The sequence below is a fragment of the Anomaloglossus baeobatrachus genome, chromosome 6 (genome assembly GCF_048569485.1).
Source record: "Anomaloglossus baeobatrachus isolate aAnoBae1 chromosome 6, aAnoBae1.hap1, whole genome shotgun sequence".
Taxonomy (NCBI): Eukaryota; Metazoa; Chordata; class Amphibia; order Anura; family Aromobatidae; genus Anomaloglossus; species Anomaloglossus baeobatrachus.
The window spans coordinates 527,496,783-527,519,812 of NC_134358.1; the positions used below are offsets into that span (position 1 = coordinate 527,496,783).

General features: G+C 44.0%; 1 protein-coding gene across 1 annotated transcript in view; it reads right to left on the reverse strand.

The window, feature by feature from the left end:
- Window positions 1-23,030, reverse strand: part of APBB1IP (amyloid beta precursor protein binding family B member 1 interacting protein) — a 209,269-nt gene that overhangs the window by 83,642 nt on the left and 102,597 nt on the right. Inside the window, exons 3-6 of the mRNA XM_075315539.1 lie at window positions 11,945-12,032; window positions 9,876-10,138; window positions 7,584-7,661; window positions 223-382 (exon numbers count right to left, since the gene is read on the reverse strand). Of these exons, the coding sequence (XP_075171654.1) occupies window positions 223-382; window positions 7,584-7,661; window positions 9,876-10,138; window positions 11,945-12,032 (589 nt within the window). The remainder of the gene's footprint in view (window positions 1-222; window positions 383-7,583; window positions 7,662-9,875; window positions 10,139-11,944; window positions 12,033-23,030) is intronic.

Sequence of the window (23,030 nt, forward strand, 5' to 3'; positions counted from 1 at the left end):
GTTGAGATGCATTTGTGTATATTTTTGGTATCTCTTAGAAATCTAAGAGAGGTCGCTGGGTCACCTATACAACTCAGTGTAAAGGACCAGCCACAATGGTGGACACAGCCATGTGAGGCTGCTGTAAGTAGGACGGGGGCCTCCAAAAACCTTAATCCAGACCGAATACATCCTAACATAGGCATATTAATAGGTAGGTCTTCTCATTAATCAAGTGCTCACCGATCTGAAGCTCAGGATTTTCTTCGTATAAACACCACTCAACTGCAAAATCACAGTGAGTCTTCTCGAAAAGGTTATCCAGAATTTCACGTACAGTCTGACGTTCATCCACCATTAAGGTCTTGGTGCTGCTATCTGTCATGTGAACCTTAACAATCAGCTGTGAACAAAAAGAAACAGTGATATAAGGTGCTACAGACCATTTTGAGAATATAAATAGAAAACAGGATCCAGCGATCTCAAGCAGGCATGGATAAATAAAAACTGTAGTTTATTCAACACAGTAAAATAATCTGCACTGGCACCAACAGAGCTGATGGATAAAGAATTCCAACACGTTTCGGCAAACAAAACTATGCCTTATTCATAATTTTGTTTGCCAAAATGCATTGGCAAACAAAACAACAGCCTGGAACTTAAAGCTTGGGCGGAAATGGGTCTTCCAAATGGACAATGACCCAAAGCATACTGCCAAACTGGTTACAAAGTGGCTTAAGGATAACAAAGTGAATGCTTTGGAGTGGCCATCACAAGCCCTGATCTCAATCCTATTAAAAATTATGTGCAAAGCTGAAAAGGCCGGTGAGAGCAAGGCGACCTACAAACATGGCTCAGTTACACCAGTTCTGTCAGAAATGGGCCCAAATTCCTACCAACTATTGTGAGAAGCTCGTGGAAGGAGAGCCAAATCATTTCACCCAAGTCATACAGTTTAAGGGCCATTTACACGCTGCGACATTGCTAACGATATATCGTCGGGGTCATGGTGTTTGTGACGCACATCCGGCGTCGTTAGCGACATCGCAGCCTGTGACACCTATGTGTAACCTTAAACGATCGCAAAAGAGGTAAAAATCATTGGTCTGTGAGACGTCGTTCACTTACCAAAAATCGTCTGGTCAGTAGCGACATTGCTCGTCGTTCCTGCGGTAGCACACATCGCTATGTGTGACACCGCGGGAACGAGGAACATCTCCTTACCTGCGTTCCCCGGCAATGAGGAAGGAAGGAGGTGGGCGGGATGTTCGGCCCGCTCATCTCCAACCCTCCGCTTCTATTGGGCGGCAGCTTAGTGACGTCTCTATGACGCTGAACGATCCGGCCCCTTAGAAAGGAGGCGGTTTGCTGGTCACAGCGACGTCGCTAGGCAGGTAAGTATGTGTGACTGTTCCTAGCGATGTTGTGCGCCACGGGCAGCGATATGCCCGTGACGCACAACCGAAGTGGGTACGCTCGCTAGCGATCTCGCTAGCAAGATCGCAGCGTGTAAAGTACCCTTTAGGAGCAATGGTACCAAATACTAATGAAATATATGGAAACTTTTGACTTTGCAGAAAGTAATAAAAATGCCTTAAAACTTTCTCTCTCTCATTATTCTGGCATTTGGCAAATAAAAATAATTTTGGTTCCTAATGGACCTAAAACGGGAAAGATTTATTCTGATTTCATGTCAGATAGTGAGAAAAACCTGCAGATGTGTCTTTATAGAGAGCAGAGGGAAAAACCTGCAGATGTGTGTTTATAGAGAGCAGAGGGAAAAACCTGCAGATGTGTGTTTATAGAGAGCAGAGGGAAAAACCTGCAGATGTGTCTTTATAGAGAGCGGAGGGAAAAACCTGTAGATGTGCTTTTAGATAGTGGATGTAAACTTCTGGTTTCAACTGTATATATACTGTATACTGTACTAAAAATCACCATCTAATATACAATGCACAAGCAAACTCATTTACATACACATATATACAAATTTCATGTCAATAGGAACATATCAGCAGTATTTTTTAAGTAAAGGGGAACTATGGCCTAGGAGTCTATGAACTGATAGTTTGCTAATGGCTGCTGTGCCTGTAAATGCAAAATAAAATTTGACATTTACTTTTACTGTCAATTCATTTTTTACAAATGAAGCCTCCGTTTCATTAACGCATCATGATGATACAACTGAAAAGCTTGAAGGCCCGTTTATGGAGAGTTGGAGCAGCCAGGGGGATTCTCCACCACGTATTGTAAAGTAGCCCTAATTCTACAGAGCTCATGATTGTCAGCAGAAGACAACCCCAACCGATGGTTAAGCTGACACTTCTTTTGATAAAAACAGCCTGGATTTACATAAATATGCGTTTTAGAACAAGTTCTCTCTTTTGTTCCCAAATGTGACAATATGTAAAATTCCCAATTTTCTTTCTGTTAAAATCTAATTTTAATTCTGGACACGGTATGGATTTACATAACTGTGGGTTGTCTTTTTTGTCTATGGTGACACAGAGAAAAATATGTAAAAATTCTAATTTACTTAAGAAATATTTACAAAATTATTATATATTTACAAAAATAAAATTTTGCATCCTTGATTTCATATACTGCGCTCCGGAAGAGAAAATATGAATATCTCTGTAATGGAGTGACATAGCACAAAATGGAAAAGAGCAGCAAAATCAGGGGAACATAGGGATCTTTACAAGGTATTTAACTCAATTGTTTTTCAGCAAGTGGCTTGTCTTTTATTAGGAACCATCTTCGCAAGCTAAATTGCTCTTAAACAACTAAATGTTTCATAAGCAGAAATCTTTGTATACGGAAACAACTGTAGAACAGAGCATTAATACCAGAACACAATTATTTCTTTGGTCTGTCCACTACACTCCCTGACAGAAGTTCTGTCGCTTATCCATGTTATGTAATTAAAAGCTTACAACCTGACTTTAAATTCATCCATTGGTTTTATAAATTACTTTTTTGAAAGCTGAAACCCTCCCAAATTTTGTTTAGGTTATGAAAATAAAGTTCCTGCAAAGCTGAAATATTGATCATTTAATGAACACAGAATGGTCAGATTTTGACAAAACAAAAGTTTTGTCATCTTGTCATATAATGCACCAAATCCTAGTTTACATCTTCACCTGTGCTCACTAAATGATCGCTTAGTTAGTGGGTGTGTATAAAAAGAAACCCAGCACCCCAGACCTGCACTTGAACTGCAACTTGACCTCTGACAACATGCCAAAAATCCACCCTGCGACCAAAGCCTTGATTATGAAGAGGCTGAAGACCAGATCCACTGCAGAGGTGGCTGGCACCTTTAATGTGTCTCAGCATCAAGTACAAAAAATTAAAAAAAGATTTGAAGAGACTGGAGATGTTTTTGACAAGCCCATATCCGGCAGACCCCACAAGACAACTGCTCAGGAGGAACGTTTGTTGGTTAGAATCCAAAGCCAGCCCCTCTTCCACTGCAGCAGAGCTCCAACAGGCCTGGTCACCTCAAGTCCCTGTGTCAACTAGAACAGTTTGTAGGATTCTGTCTCGAAATGGCCTCCATTGTTGAATCAGTGCCCAGAAGCCTGCACTAAACAAAAGGCAATTAAAAAACCGTATGGCATTTGCCAAGTCCCACAGCCTGTTAAACAGATGGCCGCTGGAAAAGTGGCAGAAGGTGGGTTTCTCTGATGAATCTTCAGTTGAATTACACCACAGCCGCCACAAATACTGCAGGAGACCTACTGGAGCCCGTATGGAAAAAGAATACACCCAGAAAACAGTTAAGTTTGCTGGTGGAAAGATCATCGTCTGGGGTTACATTCAGTATAGGGGTGTGCGAAACATTTGCAAGGTCAAAGGCAATATCAATAGCCTAAAATATCAAGAAGTATTAGCTACCTCATACATTCCCAATCATAAAAGGGATCAAATTCTGCAGCAGGATGGTGCTCCATCTCATACATCCATCTCTACAACAAAGTTCCTCCTGGCAAAGAAGATCTAGGTGCTCAAGGACTGGCCAGCCAGTCACCAGACATGATTGATCATCACTGAGCATCTTTGGGGTAGGATGAAAGAGGAAGCTTGGAAGACAAAACCAAAGAATCTAGATGAACTCTGGGAGGCATGTAAGACTGCATTCCTTGCTATTTCTGATGACTTCATCAATAAATTGTATGAATCATTGTTGAACCGCATGGATGCAGTCCTTCAAGCTGCTCATGGAAGTCACACAAAATATTAAATATGGCTCTAATAGCACTACAACTTCATTCACCAATGTTATGCAAGAAATCTTTGTATTAGAAGTTAATTATTTGTTTGAATTTTACATTACTTTCTGTGGGCGACAAAACTTTTGTCTTGCCAAAATCTGACCCTTCTCTGTTCATTAAATGATCAATATTTCAGCTTTGCAGCAACTTTATTTTCATAACCTTAACCAAATTTGGGAGGGTTTCAGCTTTCAAAAGAGTAATTTATAAAACCATTGGATGAATTTAAAGTCAGGTTATAAGCTTTTATTTACATAACATGGATAAGCAACAGAACTTCTGTCAAGGAGTGTATTGTGAATTCACAGCACCCGTAGATATAGCCTGGCACTTCCTACTGCTGTTACTACCATGTCTCGCACGCCGTAACGGTTCTTTCTATTTATGTCATTGTCAGAGATTTATTGTGCTGCAGGTGTTTCCTGAACTTATACAGCTGCGGATAAAGTATTGGATCCCGGGTGGCAGCTAGCAGGGCATCAATCATCAGCTTTTAATGCTTGACTACTCAGATGAGAAAGTGTAATGTGAAGAATGCATAAAGTGTCATCAAGTTTTATCAATTAAAAAACTATGAAAAATATAATAGTAGAATTAGTCCTTTATATTCTGCATCTTTATCCGTGATACATGTCAGAAACAATGAGGAAGTTAGTATATGGTAAATAATTTGCAAATATTTATACAGTTAGCAGAATAAAATAAAGATTTGTTGCAATAAGTTTTCCTTGGCACATTGACATCAATCAATTACAGCAACTGAGGGAGTTACCCACCAGCTCGACAAGGGCACCCTAACCATTTCTCACAAACATGCATCTCCCAAGCCAAAGACCTACAAATTTGAAGGGTAGTTGGATCCGGCACTAAATAAAAACAGCTCCATCTGATCCCTGAAAAATGAGATGTAGGTGCAACCCCTGACAAGGCCATTCACTTAAAGGGAACCTGTCAACATGTTTTTCCCATGTAAAGTACAACCCGCACCTATAAGCTCTCATATACAGCACTCTGATATGCTATATACAGTATATGTCCTGAATCTGCTCACCAAGACCCAAAAAAGACCTTTTATTATACACACCTAGGGGGCGGTCTGATGGGAATTTCTTGGCTTGATCCGCCACCTCCTTTCTTCTTATGATTGCCATCCTCCTATCCTGCTTCATGTGGATGATGCATCATACGTCATCCACACAGTGTCTTCCATTACGCGAAAGCGCACTTCTCTCTGACCTGCCGAAGGCAAAGCCAAGTATTATAGTGCGCATGCACCGGCACTCTCGCCGGCCTTTCCCTGTGCTTGTGCACTACAGTACTTTGTTATAACCTTGCCAGTGCAGGGAGAAGTGCGCTTGTGCAGGAGCGAGATAGAAGAAACTGTGGATAATGTAGGACGCATCATCCACACGAAGCTGGGAAGCAGGACGACAATTGTTAGAAGAGAGGAGGTGCTGGATCAAGATCAGCGACACCCATCTGACTCAACTGCCCCATAGGTGAGTATGATATATGGTCTTTTTTTTTGCTTTACAAAATGGATTAATGACACATAGAAAGTATTCCAGTGTGCTGGCTGTACTTTATATGGGAAAACCTGGCGACAGGTTACCTTTAAATGATTCTCATGGATTCTATTTATACTCTGTCTGTTGTTCATTTTGGCAGCACATGCCTTCTTAAGGCAGGCATAAAACATAGTTGATTGTGCTTTTGTGAGCACTTCAAGATGGTGAACACTGTCTTAATTGAGACCAGACACAATACAAAGTGGCGCCTGTTTTTCAGGGCTTCAGGTGCAACCCTTGAAGTAGCCACTGACATGTGGCAAAAATGAAATACAATCATAGCCTGCAAACTGCTGTGACTTAGCTGAAGGAGGTACTGGGTATGAGAGTGTCACCTCATGTTCTGGACCAGAGTGGAGTTGGAAAGACCCGAGGCCTGCAGACTGGTGGTGAAATGCGGTTGGGTGGCCTTGGTAGAGAAGGTCACTGCGTCCCATGGAGGACAGCCAGAGGTTGAATTTACACTTGAGGTACTTGAAGTTCAGAGTACTCCTGATGAGACAATTCAAGAGGATTCTCAAAGAACTGACCATGTCAAAGCTGGCGTCCCGCTCACAAGATACACGCAGGATGATTTCCTTTGGTAAGACATAGTGCAAGAGATGCAAAAATGTGTGCAAATATTGTAGACATTAGGTCTGCCTCTGAATACCCACAAGGTGCAGAATAACTGTTCTCATCCAAGGACTGGAAAGTTAATAGAGAGGAGAAATGTAAGAAGATGCATAAGTAAATGCAAATAAACATCGCCATCTGCTGGTGGAAGGTAACAAGAGCAAACAGGAACTAAAAAGTTAAGTGCATAATTCCTCGAAACATGTCTTTAGAAGAGATGCAAAGTCAGGTGACAGTTGTTTTGCAGATACTAAATAAAGAAGGCTGGCTGAAGAAAAGGGGGAGGTGGCACCAAAACCTGCACCAGGAAGATTGTGCAGCAACAAAGTGGGCTTACACCCCCATTGCTATAGAAGAGCCCAGGAGTGGTCGGATCTCGAAGAGGGCCTGATCTGTACCAGCGCCAGTAGAAGACCATGACCTACAACAGCAGAAGAACCCTCACCAGTGCCAGTAGAAGACCGTGCTCTATGCCAACAGAACTCCGTGACTAGAGCCAGTGGAATCTGAACACCCAATACTAAAGGCCGAATGTCGAACATCAGTTCCAGAAGAAGATTCGACTAAGCTGTTTCCTGCGCAGAGATACAGTATTGAGTATTGAGGCCGATTTTCCAAGAATGAAGGCAGCCCGCCAGTTTAGGGTGAAAGGATACCCATAAACTTGGGCTTGTGGCTTAGTGGATAGCATCTCAAACCCCGAAAGGGCCTTTGTGCCATTCAGTCTCATTTCGATAAAAAACAACTGTGACAAGTAGAGTGGCGCTGCTGTGTACCTGATAGAGGGATTTAGTTTAGGATAACATTGACAGTGACCGTTGTATAGTGATAGGAATAATACTATGTAGATAATATTGTGATTGTATTCCAAATAACTGTGTTCTAATTCGTCAATCTGTCTATTAACAATCACTGGTGCTGTTTCTTGATCGTACCGTACAACTGCCACTTTATTTGTATAAATAAATATCTGATTTTGGGCCACCACTGTCGCCTTTAATGGGTTGTTGCATATAACCTGCTTACACTGGCACACAAATAATAAAATAAAAGATGTTACTGTGCCCAAGTAATAGACACAAGTTGGGATCCCCTCAATTTATTACCACATTTTGTCCCTGAGGGTTTTTTTTGCCTTACTTACTTTCTTAACCTTGGCTTCCTTCATTTTGCCCAAAGCAAGCTTTATTTTGTCAGCTTTGGCTTTTGAGTCGTCTTCGTCCTAGAATATATAATGGGAAAAGTAAAGTAATTTTCCTCTTTTTTGGGCGAAAAGAAACAGATTATATAATATTCAAATTCTGGAATGTTTTGAAATACAATGTCCATTAAGAAAAATTATTCTATAATAGTACATTAGCACTTCCCCATGAGATTGTAAACTTTGCTACAACTGCTGTTTTCAGTTCCCTTTCGGAGACTCACATATGCCCTGTATGCAAAACGTGGTACTTCAGGAGCCCGGTGGGGAGCACAAGATTTCTGTCTATATTAGTGGTGGTGGCAACCGGTGGCCCGGGGTGAGTCTGAATTCCCATGCATAGCTGACAACATTCCTGAATTTGATGATTTTTCAGATACAGTACAATTTTGGGGCTGCCCCTGCATTAAAGGGGTGAGATTTGTGAAAACCTCACACTAAAATCGGCTCAGGATGGGGTGTTCACAGGTGGGTTGTGGCAGTAAATGGGGCAGGAATAGAATGTCTAATGCTACCATTCATGCTACCAGCATGAATGTTTGTAGTTATGTTCATATATTTACTCAGAAATCAATAACAGATGTTTGGGAATGTGCATTTTGACCCTTTGGAAATGTGGTCTGTACATGTATGGTGGAAGTTGTCATGATTCATGCACAGCTCTGCCGTTCCTGAGTCGGTGCATGTATCCTGCCTCCGGGAGGGCCTGGTCTGGCCTCGTTCCGGGGTCACTCCGCCATATCTTGGTGCTACTGCCTCCGGGACGCCGCCAGTGATATTTCCGGCTCTGCTGTGTGCTTTGTTTCTGTGAGACGCTCTCTGGTTCTTATCCTTCTACCCGGTACTGTTTGTCCTTATCTCCGCTCCCCTTGCCCATCTTGACTTCCATCCCTCTTGTCTGACCTGACCTGACCTCCGTCCCCCCAACCTGACTGACCTCCATTTCCCCGTCCTGTCCTTAGCTCCGTTCCTCCTGCCCGTCCATCCTTTTGTCCCTCCTACCCGTCATTTTGTCCATACCTCCCTGTCCTCCGGTCTCCTATCCTGTCCTGTCCTGTGTTCCCCATATCCTCCCCTGTGCTTACTTGCTCTCCTGGTATCCGTCCTCGGCTCTGTTCTTTGACTTTGGCTTGTTTGCTCCTCTGTACCGACGTGACATCCCGGCCAAGACCCTGACTGATCAACTATCCCTGCTCTGTTAGCGACCTCTAGTGGGTTTCTGACTAACTACACTCAGGAGTTCTTTTCCTACCTGAGTCCCTGCATCGCTAGTGGTAGCTTTACAGAAGTGTGCAATAACTGTATGATGAAGGCTTAGGAGCTGAACCTGCTCCGTATACAGCACAGTTGCCAGCTATGCTGTACGGTTGGCACCAAGGAGTTGGTACCCGAGTGTAAATTCTTACACGCCACTGTAATTTCTGACCGCAGCATTTAAGAGGTTAGGAATATGGGTTTGTGTGTGGGTTGAAGGGGTGGGGGAGTTGTTTCTTCTGACGCCTGTTGACCCCTCCTTCTCTGTGATATCAAGCTACTGATGGGTTGTCATGACAGCCAGGGGCCTACTGGCGTCCTTCTTATCCTCCTATCCTCCGTCTTGCTACATCTATGAAGGAGATAAGTAAATTTACTAAATACACTGCAATATTACGATATTGGATAGACGATCAAGAGATTCCAGGTTCAAGCACCCTAATATGACTAATTAAATATAAAAATTAAAATAAAAAATACGTAGGAAAAAAGCTCTTTAAAAATATAAAAATTTAGATCACATCACTTTTCCAAAAACTCAAATACTAAAATATAAAAAATGAAAAAAATGAAAATACTTGGTATGAGTAACTATCCAAACTAATTAAATATAAAACTATCACGTAAGCTAAAAGCCGAAAGTGAAAAAAAATCAAAATGGCAAAATCACAATTTTTGAGGTCATGTTACCTCCTCAAATAATACAATGAGAATAATTAAAAAGTTGCATGAACTCCAAAATTATACCATCAAAATCCATAGCTCGTCCTGAATACATATAAGTTGTCATACGACACTATTTTCGGAAAAATGTAATCATAATTATGGTTCTCAGAATATGATGACTGAAACCACTTTTTATATATATGGTTTCACCATGACCTTACTGACATACAGAACAAACTTACCAGGTCTACGTTGTAAAAGCAAAACCCAAAAGACAATGGTAGAATTGCTGGATTTTTCCTTTATTTTATCTACCTGAGTTTTTGGTTCTTCAGGATCGGGCGGTGGAGGAGGTAGATCCATTTCCCATGCACTAGGTGGTGGTGGCGGGAGAGAAGACAGGTCATCCATGGAACCAGTGGCCAAATTATCAGTATAATTGAGATAACAGTAGTTACTGCTGTCCACATTAGGAAAGGGAGGAGTGCAATTAACTTTCAATTCGGCATCTTTGCAATCGGCCACAAGATCCGCCATGAGAGCATCCAGATCATTGTCTTCAAGCGCATTAAGTGACTCTGTTATAGAAACAGAAATAAGTAAATTTCATCTACCAATATTTGACTACCGTAGCTGTAATTAAAGGATATTAAGCTTTCAGGTTGTCCAGGACTTTATTATTAAGGATGTATTCTTGGGATAGGTCATCAATGGCTGATTGGTGAGGGTGCATCAACCGGCACCTCTGCTGATCAGCTGTCTCCAATGTCGCTGCCGCCGGCAGCAAGTAGTCAGTTGTTAAGTTGTACAGAACAGCTCCATCAACTGACTTGTGGTCACGGGTGGGTACTACATATCTGTCCCGCGGCCACTATTTCGTCAACGGAGCTGTGCATCTCTAGAACTGGATAGTTATGGCCAGCGGCAGCATTGGGAACATCTGATCAATCGGGGGTTCCGGGTGTCGCACCCCCACTGATCAGCCATTGATTGGTCATCAATGTTAAAGTTTAATGTTATTTGCTATATAATGAAAAGTTATACAAGTATCCAATATTTTTTTTTGCATCAATTCTAGTAAGTGTTCTTACTGTCATTCAATAACCCGAACAGATTTTCATTCACTGCAAGTAAACAATAAAGTTTCCTAATGAAAGCATGCAAAGAAAAAGAACAAAAACATTTAGAGTATGGTGCAAAAATATTTGATCAATCGAATATAGATATATAAATAAAGTTTAGTCATTCAAACTTAAAAGGGTTGTCCAAACTTTTTTTTTAATTTATAAAAAAAAAAAGATATATAAGAAAAGAGTTAAACTGCTGAGATCAATTACTGTAGTAGCTGGCATAATAATGGTCAGTGGGGACCTCTACAGGGGTCTTGCACTTTGATCAGATTACCAGACTTCCTAGTGAAACTATGCTTAGTTTCATGTTTAATGCTAAAGATCAAAGGGGTAAAGTCATGGCCATAATTATAGTGGGTGCACGGGTTAAAGTTGCACCCAGGCCATATATTATTAAAGAACTGTGATGATAGATTGGGGTCTTGTTGGATATTTTGCACTGGAGTTATGTTACATCACTAAAAGTGTCTCCTTGAAGAGAGCATCAAATTTGATTATAGTTGGTAAAAGTCCAATCTATCAAAAGAGAAAATAAATTATTCTGTATGGTAAACACTAAAAAAAATAAATATATATTTTTTAGATGTTTTGCATATCAAAATGGCCATTTTAATACCTGCCCAGTAGCCACGTCATGGCAATCTCATTGTACTGGGTCCTATTCTATTCCACTATCTCTCTCTGTTTTTGTCCTTTAATCCTTTATTCCATATATGTAGGTTTTGGAACCCAGGGAGAGGTAGTGGAATACAGTAGGACCCAGTACAGTGAGATAGCCGTGATGTGGCTACTGGGAAGGTATTAAAATGGCCATTTTGATATGCAAAAGATCTAAACAAAATGTATTTTATTATTTATTTTTTGGCAATTTCAAGCTTTGGCATGGAGGTCTCTTTTTTTGTCTGTCTGTGTGGTAAATGATGTAAAAATAAAAAAATAGAAACACTATTTTTCCTATTTTTCAATTGCCGCACCTGCCTAAATAAATGCAGTTAAAAAAATTATTAAAACATACGGATGTATTTACCCTTGAATTATATCAATAAAATACGTTTGTTCACCCTGTAAAGGAAAGCCCTTGCACCATTGATGGAAAAATAATAAATATACTTAGTATCCTACTAATTTTGTTATCCTACTACCTAATCGTACTAACCGGTAAACTCATGTTGCCAGGTTATGGGAAAAATGAACACTGAGAATAAAACCCCCCAAAACATTACATGTACATTAACTGTGTAAAAGAGTACGCACCGTTTAAGTCTTTGAACCCAAAGGAAAAGTTCATCTCTGTTTCTTTGCTGATGGCTTCCAAAGGCGGGACACTTTCTATACCTAGGCTCTAAATATAAAAAATGGACACATCAAACTTTGGAACAACAGCAAGCAAAACCTTGGCGAATAAGAGATCTACTGAATTGATGTCGAGGTTACTAGAGGTATACCATGATTAAAGGCACACTGCCCTGTTTTCAGACAGAAATGAAGAGAACATGTTAAGCTCAGAGGCGGCTTTCTTGTCTAGAAACTAAATAACGCCTTTAAGGAGAATTTATCACCAGGTCAAAAGTGGCCAGCTTTTGCTTATATATTATTCCCACTGATATCCTGAATATTCTGATGTTTGTTTTATTTAAATCCTCCATACAGTTCCAGAGATATTTATGTTCTTTAGAAAGGGGGCATGGCTCATACTATTTTATGGGGGCGTGGCTTTAGGCTGTTCTGCATAATTACCCTGTGATCTACGCCCACTTCATAAATATTATAAGCATCAATTCTAACTAAAAAGGTCCATATCTCTGAAACAATATGGTGTATTTAAAACACAAGAATAAAGGAATACTCAGGGCAGCAGTGGGAATAAAATAAGAGCAAAAACTGGTCAATTTTGACCTGGTGACTAAAGCCTGCTTTACACCTTACAATTTCCCATACGATATCGTATGCGATTGTACCCGCCCCCATCGTTTGTGTGCGGCATGTTCAATTTGTTGACCGTGTTGCACAAACGATTATTTCCCGTCACATGTACTTACCCTTCCATACGACCTCGCTGTGGGCGGCGACCATCCACTTCCTGGAGTGGGAGGGACGTTCGGCGTCACCGCAACGTCACGTGGCAGCCGGCCAATAGAAGCGGAGGGGCGGAGATGAGCGGGACGTAAACATCCCGCCCACCTCCTTCCTTACGCATAGCCGGCGGGAGCCGCGGGACACAGGTAAAATCTGTTCATCGTTCCCGGGGTGTCACACATTGCGATGTGTGCCGCCTCGGGAACATTGAACAACCCGACGTTCAATTTTTAATAATTGAATGACATGTATGCGATCAACGTTTTAACGTTCAATCGCACGGAGGTTTCACACGCTACAATGTAACTAACGATACCGGATGTGCGTCACTTACGACGTGACCCCGCCGACACATCGTTAGATTTATTGTAGCATGTAAAGCCCGCTTTATTCTCTTTAAGATCAATGTGAATGTGAGCCTGGAATGGAAAAGTGGAGACAATGTTCACATTTGTGTTATGGCCTCTGTTCACAAAAAGATCCATGACATAGTTGCAGAACTATTGTACTATAAATCCATATGGCACCCGTGTTCATTTATAATGGGATTGGCCATTGTTCCCTTAGGTTTCTTTCTTTTTAACAATAGAAATAGTGCTATATGCTATTTTTACTCTGTTTTTTTTGCCATCACAAGCGTGAACAGAACCTTAATTGTAATATTGCTTTGTAGCAAAAGCAGTAAGTAGAAAAAGCAGAAGAGAGGATCAGCAAATATTTTGAAAATTAGGAAGAGAAAACTGATTGGCATAAATTTGTCAGAATGGCATTAGTTTTTTGGGTTTCAAAAAGTACTCAAAAAATCTAAGTCGCTGGAAAAAAACAAACAAAATATTTTGGTAATGGTATACAGCGGGTGATATAAGCATTGAACATGTCACCAAATTTCTAAGTAAATATATTTCTAAAAGTGCTATTGACATGTATTTCTCACTAGATGTTGGTAACAACCCATCCAATCCACACAGGCAAAGAAATCAAACCATAGATGTCCATAAAGTAAGTTATGTTTAATAATGATAAATGACATAAGGAAAAAGTATTCGCAGATATAGATAAGAATGGGTTTTCAATGCCACGCTATCACCAAGAAGCGATGTTGATTAATTATTCTCTTTATTCATGTGCAGGTCAAGTCAAGTCAACGCGTTTCCGAGGTTGCAGCCTCCTTCATCAGGACTACAGAGAAAATCAATGAGTGTCCTGATGAAGGAGGCTGCGACCTCGTAAACGTGTTGACTTGACCTGCACATGAATAAAGAGAATAATTAATCAACACCGCTTCTTGGTGATAGCGTGGCATTAAAAACCTGTTCTTATCTATATCTTCAATTGCATTCCCCCGGGGCTGCTGCTTTCACTTTTTATGCTGTTACAGGTGTTGTGACTGCCACAACTCCGTCAGGTGAGAGGATTCAATTATATTTATTTGACAATTTATATCAGATAAGACCGTATTGCACTATATCTCCACACAGATTTTTTTTCCTGCAAGGAAAAAGTATTGAACACATAAAGAAAGAAAGAGAGGAGCGAAAAGCCATGGAAAGTAATGACACCAGCTAAAATGTATCAGTAATTAGAAAGCGATCCTGCCACTTAGTGAAAATTTATATCAGCTGGTTCAACTGATGGGTTATACAAAGGTGTCTCATTTCCAAAATGCCACACAAGAAACATCTCTTGATGGGTAAAATCAGTGAGCTGTGTCAAGACCTTGGTAACCTTTTTGTTGCAAAATATACTGATGGCATTGATTACAGAAGAACTTTTAAATTACTGACAGTTCAAGTGAGCAGTGTTGGGGTCATAATCCAGAAGTGGAAAGAACCTAATTTCAACATAAACCAGCCACGTTCAGGTGCTTTACACAAGATTTCAGACAGAGGAGGGAAAAAAATTATCAGAGGAGTTGTCCAAGAGCCAAGAACCACCTGTGGAGAGCTACAGAAAGACCCGGAATCAGCAGGTACAATTGTTTTAACGAAAACAATAAGTAATGCACTGACCCTCCATGGCCTGTATGTACGCTCCCCCTGCAAGACTCCATTGCTGAACAAAAAGCCTGTTCAATTACGTTTAAAGTTTGTTCAATAAAATTTAGAGAAGCCTGTAAAATATTAGGAAAATATAGCCTAGTCAGATGAGACTAAAAATTATCTGTTTGTTTGACACAATACAAACCATGTTTGAAGACCAAAAGGCACTGCCTATCACACCCAAAACACCATACAAACAGTGAGGTTTGAAGGTGGGAACATCATGGTGTGGGGCTGTTTTTCAGCATACGACACTGGCAAACTTCATATGATTGAAGGAATTATGAATGGACAAATATTCCAAGACATTCTTCATAAATATCTGCTGCCATCTACCAGGATAATGAAGATGAAAAGAGGGTGGACATTTCAGCAAGACAATGATCCCAAACACACAGCCAAGGAGACTCTCAATTGGTTTCAGAGAAATAAAATAAAGCTACTAGAATTGGCCAGCCAATCACCTGCCCTGAATCCTATAGAAAATTTATAGAAAGAACTGAAGCTCAAAGTTCATAGGAGTCCACAGGGCCTTCAGAATTCGAAGAGTGTTTGCAAGAAAGAATGGTCCAAAATCACACCTGTGCAATGCCATCATCAACAAAGGCTTTTGTACAAAGTATTAATTAAATTTCAGTAACAATTTTCAATATTTCTTCCCTGTGACATTTCTCATTATTACACATGACTAAATTTATGGACATCCATGGTTTGATTTTTTTGCCTGTGTGAATTGGATGAGTTATTACCGACATCTGGTGAGAAGCTCATGTTAATATCAGTCCCAGGACATCAGAAGACAACGGCACAATCCATATTTCTAAAGGTGATATTAACATGAGTATACAAAAACAGATGCGGTTCTGCACCACTGCGTTATACCTTGAAATGGTGTAGGGAAGGACTAGGTAATGCTCTGGTCTTATCCAATAGTACACTGGTCATGGGTGCACGTTGAAGAGGGAAAAGAATTCCAATATGAGTCCCAGGAGATCAGAAGACAATGGCACAATCCATTCGATATCCAAAATGTGCTTTATTTAATCCAAGAAGTGTATTATAAAGCGGGGAGAGAGCCGGGTGCAGGCTCCCAGGGGACGATGGCGATTTCGCAGCTCCTAGTGCTTCCACGTGCACCCATGGAAGCACTAGGAGGCCACTACCCTGTCCCGGTGCACCTCGGTTCCACATGGCCGTCTTCCCAGCTCCTGCAGGCTAAGGCCACCATGTGCCTCCTAGCCAAGGTACCAGGGCTACGACCCTGGCACCTGTCAGTTTCCGCTGCAGACCTGTCACCACAGGCCTGCTGCACTTGACTCCTCACTCCACTCTACTACTTCTCAGACTCCCTACTCATCTGAACTGCACTTCCTGCCTCAGGCCCTCTGAACGCCTCGGTGGGCGTGCCAACCGCCTGGCTCCGCCCCCCTGGTGTGTCCATTAAGCACTGAGGGAGGTGACTAGGGTGTATGTGTTTGTCTGATGTTACCTAATGTGGGACTGGTGTTGTGTGGGGCGCTATCTGTGACTGCCTGGCTAGTCCAGAGCGTCACATATGCAGTTTGTACTGTGACAGATCCTTCTTATAGGGCTATTCCAGAGCTTTCATTGTATATTTAATACATTTTCTGTATCAATTCTAAATTCTTCTCAATATTTTTTCTTTCATTTAATTTTAGGTTTTGGAGCTGTTGCTCCAATATGTAACAGGGATTAAAGTTCCCCATTGGGGGTCCCAAAGATTTATTCAGGGGCGGACATAGCATTTGGGTAACTTTTGCAGTTACACAAGAGTCCAAGAAATAAGGGGGGGGTCCTGTTTCACCTCCAAAGCAGTAATCAGCTACTGTCACACACATAAAGGGTGCATAGGGACCCTCTTCGGACTGTGTCTGTCCCTGGGTTGGACTACCCACCGATCAGCAAGTTATGATATGTTCTTTGAATAGGTGATTCCTTGTTTTAAGTGAACAAACTCTTTAAATTGAATATATGCCCCTTACTGGAACTAAATGGAGATACCATTTTTACTTGGTAAGCTGAGCTCCCCTGGGACAGTTTATTAATATGTGTCCGGCTGAGCAGCTCCATCTCATACCTTACCAGAATTGTCTATTGGCTAGAGATTAGAGATGAGCGAACCGGTCCCGGTTCGGCTCGAGGCGGTTCGCCGAACGGGGGGTCTGGCTCGAGTTCGGCTCGTCGAACGTTCGACGAACCGAACTCGAGCCCATAGGAAACAATGGCAGGCAATCACAAACACAGTAAAACACCTAGAAAACACCCTGAAAGGTGTCCAAAAGGTGACAAACAACTCACAACATAACACAAACACATGGGAAAGTGACAAGGACATATACTCATGTGAAAACAAAACAGCTGGACAAGGAAAAAGAGGGAGACACACAGATATATGAGTATATGCAAAGAAACATCGATTCCATTATTGTGCAACTTGAGCCCTGCTCATTTTAGGCTTCCAATCTGGATAAATTGCCTGAGCTCGCCACGTACGCCTTGAGGATCTTGTCGTGTCCTGCAGCCAGCGTTCTCTCGGAACCTGTCTTCAGTGCTGCTGGGGGTCTGCTGGCAGATAAGCACACGTGTCTGTCCACTGACAATGTGGACCTGGCTCTCAGAGGACTTTTCTTCCCCTGGGTCAGCCAGGGGAGGCGAAAGGCACGCGTATTTTTGAGAGTGCTTCATGCAAAGCATCTTTTTCTTTGTCAAAAGGGGGGCTCAACCGATGCCAGTCAAGTGGGGTGTGTGTGGCCCAGTTAGTGGCAACGAGGGAGACTGTGGTTGGAGTCCCCTCGCTGTGTCTCTAAAAGAACCAAGATGAACAAGTCATGGCTCTCAGAGGACTTTTCTTCCCCTGGGTCAGCCAGGGGACGGGAAAGGCACGCGTATTTTTGAGAGTGCTTCATGCAAAGCATCTTTTTCTTTTTCAAAAGGGGGCTCAACCGATGCCAGTCAAGTGGGGTGTGTGTGGCCCAGTTAGTGGCAACGAGGGAGACTGTGGTTGGAGTCCCCTCGCTGTGTCTCTAAAAGAACCAAGATGAACAAGTCATGGCTCTCAGAGGACTTTTCTTCCCCTGGGTCAGCCAGGGGACGGGAAAGGCACGCGTATTTTTGAGAGTGCTTCATGCAAAGCATCTTTTTCTTTTTCAAAAGGGGGCTCAACCGATGCCAGTCAAGTGGGGTGTGTGTGGCCCAGTTAGTGGCAACGAGGGAGACTGTGGTTGGAGTCCCCTCGCTGTGTCTCTAAAAGAACCAAGATGAACAAGTCATGGCTCTCAGAGGACTTTTCTTCCCCTGGGTCAGCCAGGGGACGGGAAAGGCACGCGTATTTTTGAGAGTGCTTCATGCAAAGCATCTTTTTCTTTGTCAAAAGGGGGGGTCAACCGATGCCAGTCAAGTGGGGTGTGTGTGGCCCAGTTAGTGGCAACGAGGGAGACTGTGGTTGGAGTCCCCTCGCTGTGTCTCTAAAAGAACCAAGATGAACAAGTCATGGCTCTCAGAGGACTTTTCTTCCCCTGGGTCAGCCAGGGGACGGGAAAGGCACGCGTATTTTTGAGAGTGCTTCATGCAAAGCATCTTTTTCTTTGTCAAAAGGGGGGGTCAACCGATGCCAGTCAAGTGGGGTGTGTGTGGCCCAGTTAGTGGCAACGAGGGAGACTGTGGTTGGAGTCCCCTCGCTGTGTCTCTAAAAGAACCAAGATGAACAAGTCATGGCTCTCAGAGGACTTTTCTTCCCCTGGGTCAGCCAGGGGACGGGAAAGGCACGCGTATTTTTGAGAGTGCTTCATGCAAAGCATCTTTTTCTTTTTCAAAAGGGGGCTCAACCGATGCCAGTCAAGTGGGGTGTGTGTGGCCCAGTTAGTGGCAACGAGGGAGACTGTGGTTGGAGTCCCCTCGCTGTGTCTCTAAAAGAACCAAGATGAACAAGTCATGGCTCTCAGAGGACTTTTCTTCCCCTGGGTCAGCCAGGGGACGGGAAAGGCACGCGTATTTTTGAGAGTGCTTCATGCAAAGCATCTTTTTCTTTGTCAAAAGGGGGGGTCAACCGATGCCAGTCAAGTGGGGTGTGTGTGGCCCAGTTAGTGGCAACGAGGGAGACTGTGGTTGGAGTCCCCTCGCTGTGTCTCTAAAAGAACCAAGATGAACAAGTCATGGCTCTCAGAGGACTTTTCTTCCCCTGGGTCAGCCAGGGGACGGGAAAGGCACGCGTATTTTTGAGAGTGCTTCATGCAAAGCATCTTTTTCTTTGTCAAAAGGGGGGGTCAACCGATGCCAGTCAAGTGGGGTGTGTGTGGCCCAGTTAGTGGCAACGAGGGAGACTGTGGTTGGAGTCCCCTCGCTGTGTCTCTAAAAGAACCAAGATGAACAAGTCATGGCTCTCAGAGGACTTTTCTTCCCCTGGGTCAGCCAGGGGACGGGAAAGGCACGCGTATTTTTGAGAGTGCTTCATGCAAAGCATCTTTTTCTTTTTCAAAAGGGTGCTCAACCGATGCCAGTCAAGTGGGGTGTGTGTGGCCCAGTTAGTGGCAACGAGGGAGACTGTGGTTGGAGTCCCCTCGCTGTGTCTCTAAAAGAACCAAGATGAACAAGTCATGGCTCTCAGAGGACTTTTCTTCCCCTGGGTCAGCCAGGGGACGGGAAAGGCACGCGTATTTTTGAGAGTGCTTCATGCAAAGCATCTTTTTCTTTTTCAAAAGGGGGCTCAACCGATGCCAGTCAAGTGGGGTGTGTGTGGCCCAGTTAGTGGCAACGAGGGAGACTGTGGTTGGAGTCCCCTCGCTGTGTCTCTAAAAGAACCAAGATGAACAAGTCATGGCTCTCAGAGGACTTTTCTTCCCCTGGGTCAGCCAGGGGACGGGAAAGGCACGCGTATTTTTGAGAGTGCTTCATGCAAAGCATCTTTTTCTTTTTCAAAAGGGGGCTCAACCGATGCCAGTCAAGTGGGGTGTGTGTGGCCCAGTTAGTGGCAACGAGGGAGACTGTGGTTGGAGTCCCCTCGCTGTGTCTCTAAAAGAACCAAGATGAACAAGTCATGGCTCTCAGAGGACTTTTCTTCCCCTGGGTCAGCCAGGGGACGGGAAAGGCACGCGTATTTTTGAGAGTGCTTCATGCAAAGCATCTTTTTCTTTTTCAAAAGGGGGCTCAACCGATGCCAGTCAAGTGGGGTGTGTGTGGCCCAGTTAGTGGCAACGAGGGAGACTGTGGTTGGAGTCCCCTCGCTGTGTCTCTAAAAGAACCAAGATGAACAAGTCATGGCTCTCAGAGGACTTTTCTTCCCCTGGGTCAGCCAGGGGACGGGAAAGGCACGCGTATTTTTGAGAGTGCTTCATGCAAAGCATCTTTTTCTTTTTCAAAAGGGGGCTCAACCGATGCCAGTCAAGTGGGGTGTGTGTGGCCCAGTTAGTGGCAACGAGGGAGACTGTGGTTGGAGTCCCCTCGCTGTGTCTCTAAAAGAACCAAGATGAACAAGTCATGGCTCTCAGAGGACTTTTCTTCCCCTGGGTCAGCCAGGGGACGGGAAAGGCACGCGTATTTTTGAGAGTGCTTCATGCAAAGCATCTTTTTCTTTTTCAAAAGGGGGCTCAACCGATGCCAGTCAAGTGGGGTGTGTGTGGCCCAGTTAGTGGCAACGAGGGAGACTGTGGTTGGAGTCCCCTCGCTGTGTTTTACATGCTTTTAGAAGGGCATGAAATGGCTTGGAGGTTGACTTTCATCATATGCAAACTGTTGGCTACCAAAATGCTGCCTTTCCAACAACTGTGGTTATAGGCAATGAGGAACATACTGATGAAGATGAGACGCAGATACCCGATTGGGATGACAACTTAAATATTCGGTCAGGGCAAGAAGAAACTCGGTCTGAGGGGTAGGGGAGTGCAAACACAACAATTGATGATTAAGTTCTAGATCACACCTACTGTCAACCCACAGTCAGACACTCGAGGAGGTCAACAGAGGCGGTGGAGGAGGATGCAACCGACGTCGAAGTAACCTGGCGCCTTCCTGGACACAGTCGGAGCACTGGTAGCACGTCTACAACTGCATCCTCAGCCACCACTCTGCCTCTGAGCATTATTCGGGGTGGATCAACAGGTCGCATGGCCTCTAAGCCTTGCCTAGCCAGGTCCTTTTTTGACATAGAAAAAGATCGCCCAAATTATGTGATCTGTAAAATTTGTCATGGTTCTCTTAGTAGAGGTCAAAACCTCAGCAGTTTGACAACTTCTTCCATGAATCGTCACATGAATAAATATCATATGGCCCGATGGGAAGCTCACCGTGCTGCAATGCGGCCTAGCGGAGCGAACCATCCACCGCCTGCCCCTTCCAGTGCATCCGCGCGCTCGTCATCTTCTAGGACTGTGGGGACAGCTGTCACACCTGTTTTTCCACCCACAACTTCCACCACTGTAACCGCAACAGGCAGTTTGCTTGGTAGGTCGTCAGTTGGTTTGGAAGGGGAAACAAGTGAGTGTGTACAGCTCTCTCAGACATCGATAGCACCAACTTTGGATGAAGGCAACATCATGTCTCCGCCTGCACTTTCCTCACAAAGCTGCATTTTTCCAGGGACACCCGACTCAACACCGTCTACACACAGCAGCCAGATCTCTGTCCCTCAGATGTGGTCAAATAAAAGGCCACTTCCTGCGACCCATGACAAAGCGAAGAGGTTGACTCTATCCCTCTGTAAGCTGTTGACTACAGAAATGCTGCCTTTCCGCCTAGTGGACACACAGGATTTTAGAGACCTTATGTCTGTCGCTGTGCCCCAGTACCACATGCCTAGTCGCCACTACTTCTCTAAGAAAGGTGTGCCCGCGCTACACCAGCATGTCGCACACAACATCACCGCTTCCTTGAGAAACTCTGTGTGTGAACGGGTGCATTTCACCACCGATACTTGGACCAGTAAGCATGGACAGGGACGTTACATGTCGCTGACTGGCCACTGGGTAACTATGGTGATAGATGGTGAAGGGTCTGCTGCACAAGTCTTGCCGTCCCCACGACTTGTGTGTCAATCCTCTGTCTGTCCAAGTTCCGCCACTGCTTCTGCATCCTCCACCTCATCTGGGTCCTCCACCTCCGCCCCAAGCCTGCCTGGTCAGGCCACCAGCGTTCTCACTGCGCAGAAGGAATCACGCACCCCTCATTACTATGCTGGTAGCAGAGCGCAACGGCATCAGGCGGTCTTTAGCTTGACATGTCTTTGAAATAGGAGTCACACAGCGACTGAGTTGTGGGCAGCTCTGGAGACTGATTTTGATAAATGGTTGTCTCCACTCAACCTGCAGCCTGGTAAGGCCGTGTGCGACAATGCTGCAAACCTGGGTGCGGCCCTTCGCCTGGGCAAGGTGACACACGTGCCTTGTATGGCTCACGTGTTTAACCTTGTTGTCCAGCAATTTTTAACACACTATCCCGGCCTAGATGGCCTTCTGACCAGGGCACGGAAACTGTCTGCAGTGCTCACTTCCGCCGTTCAACCGCCGCACCTGAGCGACTTGCATCGCTCCAGAAGTCTTTCGGCCTGCCGGTTCATCGCCTGAAATGCGATGTGGCGACACGCTGGAATTCAACTCTCCACATGTTACAGCGACTGTGGCAGCACCGGCGAGCCCTGGTGCAATACGTCATGATGTATAGCCTGGGCCAACGAGATGCAGAAGTGGGGCAGATCACCCTGATGGAGTGATCTCAGATCAAGGACCTATGCACCCTTCTGCACAGTTTCGACATGGCGACGAATATGTTTAGCGCTGACAATGCCATTATCAGCATGACGATTACAGTCATTTACATGCTGGAGCACACGCTAAACACTATTCGTAGTCAGGGGGTGGGACAACAGGAAGGGGAGGAACTACAGGAGGATTCATATGCGCAAGACACAACAACATCACCAAGGTCCAGACGTTCATCATCACCAACGCGGCAGGCATGGGACCATGGGGGACAGGGATCAACAAGGGCGCATGGTAGCAGGTGAGATGTTGAGGAAGGTGCAGGAGGACATGAAGATATGGAGGACGAACTGTCCATGGACATGGAAGACTCAGCAGATGAGGGGGACCTTGGTCAAATTTCAGTTGAAAGAGGTTGGGGGGAGATGACAGAGGAAGAAAGAACGGTTAGCACCTCTATGCCACAAACACAGCGTGGACTTGGTGCGCATGGCTGCGCAAGACACATGAGTGCCT